This window comes from Astatotilapia calliptera, chromosome 11 (assembly GCF_964374335.1).
Source record: "Astatotilapia calliptera chromosome 11, fAstCal68.1, whole genome shotgun sequence".
Lineage (NCBI taxonomy): Eukaryota > Metazoa > Chordata > Actinopteri > Cichliformes > Cichlidae > Astatotilapia > Astatotilapia calliptera.
This window is the reverse complement of record NC_137432.1, coordinates 35253101-35267447: the sequence shown is the minus strand read 5'-3', so window position 1 is coordinate 35267447 and position 14347 is coordinate 35253101. Positions and strand designations below refer to the sequence as shown.

General features: G+C 39.7%; 1 protein-coding gene across 9 annotated transcripts in view; it reads right to left on the bottom strand.

Annotated features, from left to right (window-relative positions):
• Nucleotides 1-14347, bottom strand: part of syngap1b (synaptic Ras GTPase activating protein 1b) — a 183196-nt gene that overhangs the window by 130949 nt on the left and 37900 nt on the right. For all 9 annotated transcript variants that reach the window (XM_026184939.2, XM_026184943.2, XM_026184940.2 and 6 more), the window contains exon 2: nt 4443-4843. In XM_026184939.2, the coding sequence (XP_026040724.1) occupies nt 4443-4843 (401 nt within the window). The remainder of the gene's footprint in view (nt 1-4442; nt 4844-14347) is intronic.

The window sequence follows — 14347 nt, the reverse complement described above, 5'->3', positions numbered from 1 at the left end:
GGGAGAGAAGAAAAAAAGGTAAGAGTGATGGATCAATGGAGGGAATTAATATGAGGACTGAGGCTGGAGGAGGCAGAGATACGAGACACAGCAGGAACTGCGCTGAGCTTAGATGCAAAGCATATAAGCAAACAGAAAATCAGAGAGGTGAAAGGTGTGTGTTTGAGATGGGCTGATAACAAAATGTGCGGGAAGCAGAGAAAGGAGAGCAAGGTCCTCCTCTGATCCTCCATATCTCCGCTGTGGAAAAGTACAGTATGATTGCTTTTTTTTTGCTTTTTTCTTTTTCTTTTTTTTTTTTGCTGAGCCACAGAAGCCATCTAAAACGAATGGAAATAAATTGAAGGGCGAGTGTGTGTATGTCTGTGTTTGTGCGTGAAAGGGAGAGGAGGCGAGAGACACCCGCTCTGCATGAGGTGAGTGACAGGCATGAATATTTAATGCCTCTCGCCGTCGCCGAGGTGACGGCCATCAGCACGTCAGCCCTGCCTTAGATTCGTTCACAGCTGCTGCCTTATTGGCACAATTAGGCAGGGATGAGCCACCGATTAATTGAACCGGGCTCTCCATTCAGTCCTTCAGCAGTTGTGCGGGGTTATCACTGGAAATGCTGCTGCATTCATCGAAGCGATGACCAGCAGAAATACCACCGGCAGCCATGCACACACATGACAGTAAAGCTGGCACTTGTATGTTGACCATGCAAGGATTCATTACTTTATTGCCTTGCCAACAAAGCTGAGTTTACCTTAGAGTGAGAGGTTAAATCACAGGCCATGCAGTGGCACACATACTGCATAAATAGCAACAGGCAGTGAGGCAGACAAATTAAAAGTAAGCACAAATAAAACAGCTGTATTTTCATGTGTCAGAATTTAGGCCTTTAATGCAAACTGAAAAATATAATAGCATGTGCATAATACAATAATTGCCCCGCCAAGTTTGGGGAAGTGACCTATGGATTTTTCAGGCCACTGCCTCATTTATGGTGGCATTATAAGTAGTGTTATAAATCAGCAGTGTTAGCTTAAACCGTGTGCATTTGTGTGTGTCTGTGTGCATGTGTGAGTTGGAAAACTTGCAGAATAGTACCATCTCCTGGCCTGAAGATGAGATTTTACTCTAACCAGCAGCAGATGCACTCTCTCTGTTTATCACACTAATACACATTTTAAAAAGCCCAGTTAATCAGTGTTAACTAACTGAGGAACCAGAGAATAAACACAGTCAAGCTTTGTCTTGTACACAATTCAGTTTAGCCCTGTTTAAACAGCAAACATTTCATTTTCACTGTAGATCTCGGGAGTGGTGAAAAACAGAACAAATTGTTAAGTACCAGCTAAAAACAGAGAGGCATTTATTAAAGCATTTAAAGCTCTACATATATCAAAGTTACGTTGTTACCGTGCAGTTGATGTAATAAACAACAGTGCAGACAACTGCTATTCAGGGAAAAGTCAACCCTGAGCAACTTTAAACAACCATCTGACAAATCTAGGATATTAAAATCCAATTAGAATATATTTTCTATTGTAAAACACAGAAACGACGTCTTCAGACCATCTGTGCTGCCTAAAAAGTGTCACACAGGCTGAACCTCATGTTTCCAATAATTTTTTTTCATGTCAGAGACAGGTAGGATGCATTTGATTCAATGTAACTGCTTCTTTTAACAAATACTGTGAAAATACCAAAACCAACAATGGTGGTTGGTTTTGAGAGTAAAAGGTAGCTTATAAAACTCTGTAGGGTTATAATTTCACAAATTACTGATCAAAAATGCTGTAATGTGTGTGTTCTCCTTGATATAATTCCTTAATCATCCTTAATTTCATCTGCATTTCATGGAAAATTATTTCTGCAGCACTGGCTTCATCATAATTTCCATGAAACATTTCATTTTGGCTGGCTGTTTATAGGCGGTTCAAGAAAATTTAAGAACTAAATAAATAATTACTTAGATGACCAAAGAAGTGATGTATACTTTTTAATTTCAAAATAACTACCATCCCACTGTGTTTTTTAATCTTCTGAGGTTTGTGGTTGCCGTGTAACTGTGTCTAATGACAGCCAGAAACAGTCGGCTTCCCCCAGAAACAACAGCTGCCCCTGAAAATGAACCCCAACAGCGAGCCTGAGGCGACACTGATTCAGTCCAGGGAAACTCGAGTGTGTGGGACAGTCTGGACACAGTCCTCTCTGTCTGACCTTCTTTAAAGTAGATATTATTAAAAAGTATTGGCCCTTAAATAGCACAAAAACTTATGACAGGTCATTGTGAGAATACCCATCAAGATAGTGTTTGATAGAATCTGAATCTAGGTCTACTAATCTATCCAGTCTATGTCTTTGGTTATGATTGCTTTTAGATAAATGGCTCGAAGTCAGTTATGCTTTGCTACAATAGATTACATATTATATATACACCTGCTTTAAATTCAAGCCAGGCATTCTGCAAAACCATTTTCTAATGGGACCGCAACAGTACCGGACATTCGGTAAGTTTTGTAATCACTATTTTCATATCTTTTAATGTTTCAGACATCATTTTTCATAATAATTTTTAAGTAAAAACATTTCAAAGTCTTTTGTAAAGGACTTGAAATATCCTATTTGACATTCAGGTCCTTCCCTTAGAATTTAGTTGAAGCACCTTTTGCAGCACTGACACTTTAAAGTCTTCTTGGAAATGATCCTACAAGCTTGGCACACCTTTCTTTTGGAAGACTTTCCCATTTTTCTTGGCAGAATCACGTAAGCTCCATCAGGTTGAATTGGGAGTGTAAGTGCACAGCCGTTTTCAGGTTTCTCCAAAGATGCTGTTTGAGGTGCAGTTGTGGTCTCCGGTTTGGCCACTCAACGACTTTCAAATAGGTTTCTCAAAACCACTTCTGTGTTTTCTTGGTGATATGCTTCATCTTCTGGAAAAGTTAACCTTTGCCCAAAAATTAGATCCAAAACATTCTGAAACAGATTTTCACTCAGGGTTGCTCTCTAGGTTTCTATATCTTTCCCTTTAACATAACTCTCAGTCTCTGTAACAGTAAAGGGAAATATCCCCACAACATGTTGCTGCCACTACATGTTTCACTTTCCTCCACATGCACTTTGGGAACACATACTATATTTGCCTTTTTTTCAGCCCCAATGGTTTTGTTTCTAGTGGCTTGAGAGTCATTCAGTTGGCTTTTGGCAAACCTGCACTTCCATTGGCTTTTATGACTTCCAACAGGCCAGCTCACAGTAAAGGCCCACATGACAGAGTGCAAGTTCTCCGGTCTCCACCAGGGTGTACTGCATCATCTATACCTATTCATTCACAGTTGTTCTTTGTTTCCATTATTGAATTTGACTGTACACTGAGACTTAGACTGTCGTTGACTCAAAACTTTTTCCGTTTGAGAATTATAGCGGGTTTCAGTGTTGTAGAAATGTACTTGTATCACTCCACAGATCAGTAAACATTCTAGTCTCATAGGTCCAACAATTATTCTGACATACAGCATAGTACCTCAGTTACAAACGTTTGTCCCTTACCCAATTACATCTCCTGAATTAGGTAAGCACATTTGGACCATAATTTGTAGAAGCATCCCAAGGAGCTTATTGAAGTTTTAAACTTTATTAACATTTCTATATGGATTTCCAACATGCTAGGAGCCCCTGTGCACTAATGACAGCCTGAAAAAAACAGGTTCGGACACCCTGGGTTTCATAAGCAAACCCAAGACAGTGGGTCTAACCTGTTGGTTCTGATTATGTTAAGTTCATTTAATAATCATGTAGAAGGCTCATATCACCGATGTGGTTGTAAGTGCAGTTAAAGTTTCTCAGCAAGTGTTACTCAATCTAAATGCTCTGTTGGTGACACCATTTTTGTTTGCTTGTTGTTGTGTTTTTCTTGGTTGTTGTTCAATGTGCTCATGTCACTGGGCTTATTTTTGATCAGTTCCGTGGAATATTTTTCTCACTTGACCCATAAGAACAGAAACCTGTACTGTAGCGAGAGGGCTGCATTTTACACTACCAGAGACTGAGTGGTGATGTGGGAAGAGGTACAGCATTCCCTCCATGACCACTAAATTTTTCATTTTGATGAGTGGAATTTAAATCTTGCCAGGATCTAAGTCTGAAACAACAAAATATGTCATGTCTATTTACATGATGTTATGAGATATTTGTCATGTTTGGTGTATTATCTTATTTCGTTTCACTTGTCTATGTAATAAAAGTTGTTTGAGCACTATTTGTACCAAGTGACGATACAATGTGATCAACGAGTGTGACTTCAATCAAAAAACGGAAATATCCGTCTTTTAGAGTGGTATCTGGTGAAAAATACTTGATAGGGATTGAGTAGCATCCTAATTTTCTTCTGGTTTCCCACCTGTGGCAAAAAGTCCATGAGAATAAGTGTATCTTTGGGGTGTGGAGTACAATACCTCTTCCTGGTCCAACATGTAGAGCTGATTTCCGGTGCTCACGCGAAGACGGGGGTTCCAACGGTCCTGAGGTGGACGATCGTGTGATGGGCGGTCGTAGATGGGGCGTTCGTGCGAGGGACGGCTGTAGGATGGGCGATCGAAGGTAGGACGATCAAAGGATGGGCGGTCGAAGGACGGGCGGTCAAAGGATGGGGGGTCGAAGGACGGGCGGTCGAAGGAAGGGTGGTCAAAGGACGGGCGATCGAAGGAAGGGCGGTCGTGAGAAGGACGGCTGTAGGAGGGACGGTTGTAGGTAGGACGTTCGTGAGCGGGACGGTCGTAGGAGGGAGCGTGGAAGGAGTGGGCGTGGGAGCGATGATGGTGATAATGATAGGAGGGGGGGACGGCACACCTTGCATCTAAAAAAGGAGAGAAGGAGGGCAGAGGGGGTGGTAGAGAGGAGGGAAAAGAGGGTCAGTTAGGATCACTGGAAGGAGGGCTGTGGTGCTGTGTCACGTCTACCTTCATAAAATCAATGTCAGATGTCGTAAACGTATTTTGATCTGCTATAAAGATGGAAACAGACACAAGTTCCAGGCAACGAGAGAAGAAAGAACATTTGATTTGACATTTCTTTTCAAAAGCACAAAAAGAAGAGATCAACAAAATAATACAAACATTTAACCAACCTAAAGAATACATCAAGTGTGCTTCCAAATGCGCTTATTATACACCACTTATACACCACGCTCCCACAACATTAGAATTACTGACAGGTAATGTGCATAAAACAGTTCTAACCTCATTATTGCCGTGAACCGTCCAGCTGGGAAAACTCAAGTCCTGGCATTTGTGTGTATGTTATTTCAACCTCCCACACAACAGTTTTTGCAACAGCATCCCCCACCGGCAGTGCCCTCTCAGCAGGACAATGCACCCCACCACTCTACAAAAACTGTTCAGGAACAACAACAACAGCCCAAGCCATTGACCCGGCTTCCAAACTGCTTAGATGCCAATGTGATCCAGAATCCACCCGAAGCACCAGGGAGGTCCCACACTGCAAGCCACTGGACCAAAAGGCTCAACTGCCAACTTCGTGCTGGCAGACACCACAGGACACGCCTAGAGGCCCTGGAGTCATGTCCAGACAGTTCAGAGTTGTTTTAGCAACACAAAGGGGATCAACACAATATTTGGCAGCTGGTTTAATGCTGTTGCTTTCCAGTCAAGCTACAGTTATGAAGCAGTTAAAATCTATGAAGCGCCTTGAGGCGACTTATGTTGTGATTTGGCGCTATATAAATAAAATTGAATTGAATTGAAAATGGCTTATTCAGTTTAGCCTAACATTACCCAACATGAAAATCACAACTTGCCATTTTTTATTTGTTTTTTTGTTTTGTTTTATTTACTATTGTGACTTTTTCTATGCAGATAACAATGAGCTAGATCACAGCACATTATATATATTATTGTTCAATTTTTTGCCTCTGGAAAATTGCCATGCTAGTTGTTCCTTGGCAATTCCACACTTGACACATGTGTGTGTGAATGGGTGAATGACTGAATGTAGTGTGAAGCGCTTTGGGGTCCTTAGGGACTAGAAAAAGCGCTATACAAATGCAGGCCATTTACCATTTACCATTTGACGAACCAAAAAAGTTTAAATCTCAAAATGCCACACTACGGCTTTGCAAACAAATTTGTCAAAACCTCTGTTTTTTTTTTTATATTTTCATAAGGGAACACGCACACGGACCTAAAAACTAGCAGGGGATTGTAAAAATAACTGAAAACTCACATAATGGTTAGTGCAGTTGTTGAGATACCTCATACTAGCTCACTTTTCCCCTGTAATAACATATTCCAGAGAGAAAAAAAAGTCCTTTTTTTAAAACACTAATCCCATTCACACATATGCAGCAAAACAAAAACAAGAGTCTCTTCTTATATCTAAAACTTTACTGAAATAAATGCTAAGCGGCACTATGACGACCAAAGACGTATTTGGAAACACTCCAGAGTGAAATGTGAAATAAAACAGACAAATTCTTCCCCATTTTATTTTTAGAAAGAAGGCACCACACAGTGAACCTCTATCTCCGTTACTTTTACAGCTTAAAATGATAATTGTCTAATTGAACAAGTCCTAGATCCAGCTCACCACCATAATCTAATCATCTGTTCTTTGGCCTGCAGCTATCCCGTCCACCAAAATTAGCAGAAATCTGTTCTAAGGTTCCTCAGATATCCTGCTGACAGACAGCCGGCAAACCAACGTATAATCTCCTCGACAGGGGAACGAATTATCTTCAGTGCTTTCCCTGATTCCAGGGATCATTTAAGAAAATATGGAAAAAGAATGAAAGTGATATCTTAGGGCCCGGCGCTTGAGATAATTAAAGAAATTGATCACAGAGTACTGGAGACATTAATATGGATACTTTCCAGGTAGCTGTGTGACTTTGTCTTAAGTGAAAAATGTGTGGCTAAGCTCTGTGGGTAAATGAGGCAGTTTGTCTTTTCTTTCTTCTCTGTGGTCTCGGGTTTCTGGCCTTATTACACAATCTTAGGCTGTATTTAAAGTCATAAATTACATTAAGCATTTTTAGGAAGATTTTGTATATGAGGATATTACTGTATGAGGAAAAGCAGAATGAGAACAGAATAATAATGTCTGGGCTTTGAGAAGTGATGTGTACATCACTTTTCTTTGGCTACAACTCTTCAATGCACCCATCTGTGTGACCATCATTCCTCTGCATCTCAGTGACCTGCCGTGGACCCGTGGATCAGCTGTTCTAATACTGACCTCACATTTCCTCTGCCTGCTCTCAAAACTCCTTATTTAGTGTGTCGCTTTAAGGTTTCAACATTTTTTTTTATTTTTATTCAGTGAGGCAGCATCTCTCACATGCTTCAGATTACGCCACTGAGCATTTTATGGTTTAAAAGCAAACGTCTGGGGGCAGTTCTCTCACTTTATCCTGCTTCATGCGGGAATTCAAAGACTCACTCTTCTTTTAGAAATCGTCTGGTCAAACACACACAATACATTGTCTTCAAAGAGAAAACAAAACAAACTGCCAACAGGCTGGATTTTTTGTACTTGTTTAATGTTTTTCTAAATAAAAAAATAGCACCGTCTCCCTGTAAGGCTAATGACCATTCCACAAGGAGCAAGATTACATCTCGTGGTTCAGAACAGGAGATCTTTTTAAATCGATTTATTCTGAAACCAATTGATGGTTTGTTTTTTAAGTTGGAAGAATACACAGATTTTTGAACTAAATCCACAGGTAAACGATTTCTCAGAAAGATTCCTGCAGTTTGTGAGTCAGCCAGAATAACATTTCCCCAGCGGTTCACACCTCCTGCTACAAGGAAAAGTCAAGTTCACACCTACAACATCTGCAGGCTGTAGTACGAGGCCAGAACACAGACACATTTTCACACAGTCACATGTACTCACAGACCCGGGGGAGAAAACACTGTTTATTTGAAACAGATACTCAAGAGCAGCGGGCTGCTGACATTCATCCGACCTGCTGCATGAAGTTAACATACAAGCATTTGATGTAGGAAATCGGTTGTGGAGGTGACCGACTGAAGCGTTGCACACTCTCCTCATGAGAGCAAAAAAAAAAAAAAGTCTTGCCTGTGGCCCAAAATGCAACACCACGCAGCATGTCATAACTGATTACAGTATCGTCATTTCACATATTCTCCCTCAAATCCTGGTTACCAGACACTGACGGCTACAGCGTTTCCACATCCCCAGCCGAAGCGGAAATCGTAGCGAAATAACAACTCGGTTGATTTTTCAGGTTCCTGTTTGAATTATGAATTGGGGTGCTAAAATATTGATGAACTCCAAAACAAGCAAAGCTAATTAACATGGACGAATGCAGGAGTGATGAGGGGTGAATCGCAGAGTGTGGCTTCATGTGCTCCATCACTTTTCATCCCATGACAGGGAGAAGTTTTCAGTCATGCTTTAGGGCAACTTTAATCGCTCGACAGTTATCACATAAATTATTTTCTAATGTGGGGTGATCACTGTAAACACGGTTAATATTTTGTCTAGTCCTACAAAGTTTCTAATATAACCACACACAAAAATTCCAGTCTGGAAACAAGAAAACCTTTTACTATGTATCTCTTGGGTGAATAAAACCTCAAGATATGTATATGAGGGTCACTACAGCTACTGCTGAGCCTTTCTTGCTGCATAATTTTTTTTAAATGCAGGTAGTATGAGGAGTAAAGAGAAATGAAAAGAGGGATGGAGCAGAGAGAATGTGGAGTGCAGGCTGACAAATTCATAATTCATTAGGGCGACTTATGGCAGCAAGCTTTTTTAAAATCATGTAGAACCAGGACTTTACAGCTGCTTCTAAAGATCACTTGAATCATTTGTTTGAGGTGGGCTTTCTTTCTATTTCATTGTGTTTTACTTTGTATTTATGGGCGTCTTCACATTTCAAACCCTCCACTTCCTGTCCTTATGTGTTTGGTTTTCCACCTGTTTGATTGCTTGTCTTCTCTAATGTCTTGCACCTGTGCTTAATTATCCCCCTTTTATGCATTTAATCTGTGGATTTAATCATCCACTGCATGGTGTTTGCTACATAGTGGACTCACATGGAATTAAGCATAGATAGCTGCTGATATACTACACAATGCATCGTTATTACATAATTATAATTATGCACTAGATATTGTTAAATATTCCTAACATTGCGAACAAGAGCAGAAAAACACATTTGAGGCAATGGGTGCCTCAGTAGTGCTATTTTTGGATAAGTACAGGTTGTAATTGGCAAATATCTCCACAACATTGAAAGGAAAATGTATATCTGAGCACACATAACTTTAACGACAACAATTTCTATGAACTTCATCCACCTAAAAGCAGTATAATTCGGCTTAATTCATATTTAATACAAATATTAAAAGCATATCTGACAGCTCCTTTCCCCCTTCTAAAAACAAACAGAAAAGGCACAAAGGTCTCACTTGTGCACGGCTTCTGTACATTACTTTTCTGTGTTTCCTGAGATGTGCAATGACATTGAAGCACTATATAGTAAATTACATTTACAGTTGAGATTTTTGAAGAGCACTGCAAAATGGATGACAGACTACATGGTGCACTATATAGTGAATGAGTGGGTAATTCAAACACGGCAGGATATTTCTAATCCACCCTACACTGTTTCCCTACACTTTAACTGTGGTTGTGTGTTGCTGTTGGAGATCTGTCACATGAAGTGCTATTCTAAGCCAACTAGCCTTAAGTGCAAGCGGGTTATAAAACCCTCCAATACCGAGTTTGCACTGATGCAGGCTTACTGTGCTAACCACACTCATGAAGGTGCAACTGTTTTGTGTCCATTATGAATGAAACTCCATGCACTCCAGTCCCCTGTCAGAATTTCAGGACTGCCTCAGTAATAAATCACTTGAAAAAAATATTTGTTGGCCTTTAGTACTGTTGTTATTTATTTATTTTTGTCTTTATAGAAGCTAATATTACAGAACGGATGTAGAGGCCAGTGTGAGTTCCCTTGTTCCTGAGCCATTATTTGGGAAATTAGGTTCAAGAATTATCTACATAAATTTGTATTTATTAGCTAAATCTGATTTTAAAACTAAAACTAAAACTAATAATAATAATAATAATAATAATAATAATAATAATAATAATAATACAAGTTAAAGCACTAAAATAAAAATACCATATACCTGACATAAATCCCTTTCTCTTTGTTTTTTTGTGTTTGGTGGAGAAACTTTAAACCATTTCGGGAGGATGTCAATGTTGCATGCGGAAACTAAATAAATCAATGTCATTACCACCAAAAGCATTTTCAGTAAAACCTAACAGCATTTATTTGAAATTATAATAAATGTTACAGAGCAAATAAGACAAATGATGCCAAACGGTCCACTGGTTCAAAGAAGGGGAGTTTGAAAAGGTTTGGTGACCTCTGTTGACTTTGTGGAGATCTGGATTGAACAAAATAATTGTGGTGAAATAGCAAATAACAAATTTTAATAAGCACAAAAAACAAATGAACATGAAATCAAAGAGAGCCATGATATTTACATGAAAAAACCTGTAGGAGGAAGGAAATGCTTATTAATTCCTACCTGTACTTAACATATAAAATACACATTTATATACACGCTACTATTTATTTATAGCATCCCTATAGACCCTAGCAATATATACATCTTTATACATTAATCTATATTTAACTATATATATTTAACAATTATATATAACAGTTTTCTACAGTTTGTTTCAGTAAAAATTTTCTTGTATAAAAAATTAAACCATAAAAAGATTTTTATGCTCAATATATTATATCATTAACTTTGTTTTAATAGATGATACGTTATCAGTGAACTATTTCATGTAATCAGCAGACATCAAGTTTACACACAAGCTGTAAGCTCATGCATTGCAGGTGAGAATTTGCAGAACTGGTAGAACATCAGGCTTCTCTGATTCATTGTTATAATGCAGTAATTTACTCTCTCTGTGTCATTCCATTGATCTGTTTCCCAGACGGCTGTTGGTGCTGAAGCCTATCCCAGTTGTGACAGGGCGAGAGGCTGACCCCCTGCACAGGTCACCAGTCACAGGGCTAACACAGAGAGACATGAAACCATTCACTTTGACACCTAGGGCCAGTTTATTAACCCAATAAGTATTTGGAAGAAAGCCTGCGCACCCAGGAAAAACCCGAGCAGGCACACAGAGAACATGCAAACTCCATGCAGAAGGGCCCCAGATGGCCAGTGAATCCAAACTCAGGATGCTCTTGGTGTGATGTGTCAGTGCTAACTAGCACACCATCATGACACCTCTGAATTTACAGTTTTAATTAAAAAAAAAAAGTTGAAAAAATTAAAATCTCACATTAGAGACTTCATTTTATTTAAAGTTCTCTTATTCATGAAGCCCACAGCTGTTCATTTCACCAGTGCTTCAGTTGTAGAGTGCTGACTGAATCAATATGGGAATGTTTTTCCACAAGAAAAAAAATGTAACAAAAATAAATAAATAATTACGAGCATTACAGCCTAAACACGTCAGCAATTCGAATCCTAATCTGTTTTTAGGATAATTATTCGGGGGTCTTTTACCCGCCAAATAATTTAGTGACTTCTTTATCTCTATAAAGCCTGAACCATAAAATTATTGCCAGAAAAATGTACTTTTATGAAACTGGAGTATTCATTAAACCTTCTTGCAAATTAAAAAAAAAGATTTGCATTAAATATCAGTCTGCACTTATGAGTTTTAATTTGTCATCATTTTTTCTACAACTGGCATTTATGTCCAATTTACTGCTCACAGTTTATCTTAAAATCTATGTTGAAGAAATCTTTCTTCTCTTCCTTCGCTGCAAACGTCAAAGTCCAACAGAAGCAAAATGGCAGAATTTTATCTGATCGTTAAACTAAACGAAAAACATGCGATACATATGAAGTTTTTTGCACAAACAGTGCAAAAAACTGACACGTTCAGGTTCAAGGTTTCGTACTCAAAGTTGGACTGGGTTGTTTGCACATTTTATCTTCAAAGGCAACAGGAAAAGTAGTGTTATAGCTTGCAGCAAACAAATGTTTCTAAGTTTCAGCATGTTAGTTCCTCCCATATATTTTATTATTAAAAGAGGAACCATATATCACCGTTACTCCACTCTTCTGCCACTGCAGATGTTTGTGTCAACTTGAAGCCAAACTTTTAAAGAGAAACATGACAGATGTTGAGTAAGAGCAACACGAATCACTGTTCATTAGCACAAAGCTTCAGAGAAATGCAGCACATGCTCTATACCTGCCTACAAAAAGTACCCAACCCCTTCAATCCAAACTTTGGAACCGTGCAGAGCAAAGTCAAGATGCTGAGATATTCACTGGGGTATAGCAGCGTGAGTCATCCAGAGCCCAATATGCGCTACTCTACTGTAGGCCTACCTCTCCACCCCCGAGGCTGTCTATTAAGGGCCTGTGAAGCACAGTGGACAGAATTTCAATGAGCACACCCATTCTTCTGGCTGTCCGTTTGTACGTATAGGGTGCAGAGGCACGGCTCTAGGTTGCATGAATATACAGTAACGATTTGGCACAAGCGAAAACGCTGAGATGCCTGTTTTCTCCACTCATCTCTCTACCTCACTCTGTCTTTCATTCACTCTCTGCGGTCTGCTCTCCGCGCTGCCTTTGTTCCCTCTCTGAGGGCTATTTTCCTTTTTCTGCCTTCCTTAGCAGTTTACAAAGAAGAGTGCCATGCACCAATCGGATGACTGGTCAGCCTTAGTCAACGTTGTCATTACTGGAACCCAACAGACCTAATGTTGATTTATACACATCGCTGAGCTCCAAAACAGTGCTAAAAATAAAGCTTGCAATATCTCTGGGCCGCCCGGGGCAAATAATGTACTCCTGCAAGCATGGGGAACCAAAGCATCTTACTTTCCAGGCAAGACGGTACCACATAGTGCACATGCCATTACTGTGACCTCAGCTGCACCAGTATCACGTATTACTGCATTTGAGTGGATCGCGACCAGATAGACCAAGTGAATACAGATGTGCTTGTTTCAAGAATGAATGCATGAATGCTCGTCAGAGTCAGAGTGGTGCATGTGTGCAGCAGAGTAGGCTACTGTCAGCGCTGAGTCAAAGGAGCTGTCAAGTGTCAGCAGCGGGGGTCGCAGAGGCCCAGAAGTACGAAGCTTCTCGCTGAACAAGCACATTGGTCGTGCCCTGAACTTCTTCTGTACACTGCGAAGAAGAAACTCCAGCTCATTAGACTTACGTTAGTTTTGGCCGTGATAGTGAATTGGCATGATAAATAAAAAATAATCTACGTTGGGAGATCAACTTTTTGCTTCATTAAAAGTTAATCAGTATCATTTTCCCTCTAAATATATCTGTGGGTGGTTGATGGGTTTGTTGATCAATACTAATTACTCAATGATTACCTGACAGGGTGGTGAGACCTCTAGCTTTCAAACTCCATATCCCGCTTGTGCAATTTAAAGCACTTACAATCTTATCACACAACCACTCTGCAAATAGCTCAGAGATGAGGTACTGTGTACGGTGTTACAAGCAATCAACCAGCGACCAATTTCTCAGTTATGAAAATGACAGCAATGGTACTATTGCTGTCATTTTGCATCATTCCAATCTCTGATTCAGAGATTTATGTAGGATTACACTTTAATTAGTCTTCTCTATTGAGAAAATGTGACTATGTTCACCAATTACAGGCTGCCCTCACTCACTGCAGAGTAGAAGAAAAGTTTATGTCTATCTGCTACAAAGTGTTATTATTTATTGTTTTAAGGCTTAATAGTGATATTTAGTATACACTGGACCAGAACAGGGCCCAACAGTTTGCAACACTGCCTCACAGGTTCCGTGTGGAGTTTGCATGTTCTCTTTCTGCCTACGTAGGTTTTCTCCATGTGCTCCAGCTTCCTCCCACACTCCAAAGGCATGCATGTTTGGTTAACTGGTGATTCTAAATTGGCTGTAGGTGTGAATGTGGGTGCGAATGGTTTCATGTCTCTTTGTGTTAGCCTCTCATCCTATGGCAGCTGAGATGGGCTCCAGCCCCCTACAACCCTGCCTGGATGGATGGATGGATAAAATGAACTATGCAGGATCTATTTGATGCTGAAACACCAGTTTCTACAGTTTTTTAAATTAAATATTCACAATGTTCCCATTGTCTTAGCCAGTTTGGAACTTGAGAAATAAAAACAACACATTAGAACACACTTGTGGTGGGACTTGCATTTTATACATCTACCTACACAGTCAATTCAGAAGTGTTGCGATATTTTGTTTTATGTTATAGCCAGTGTTGTTTATTAGGATTCTCCCACCTT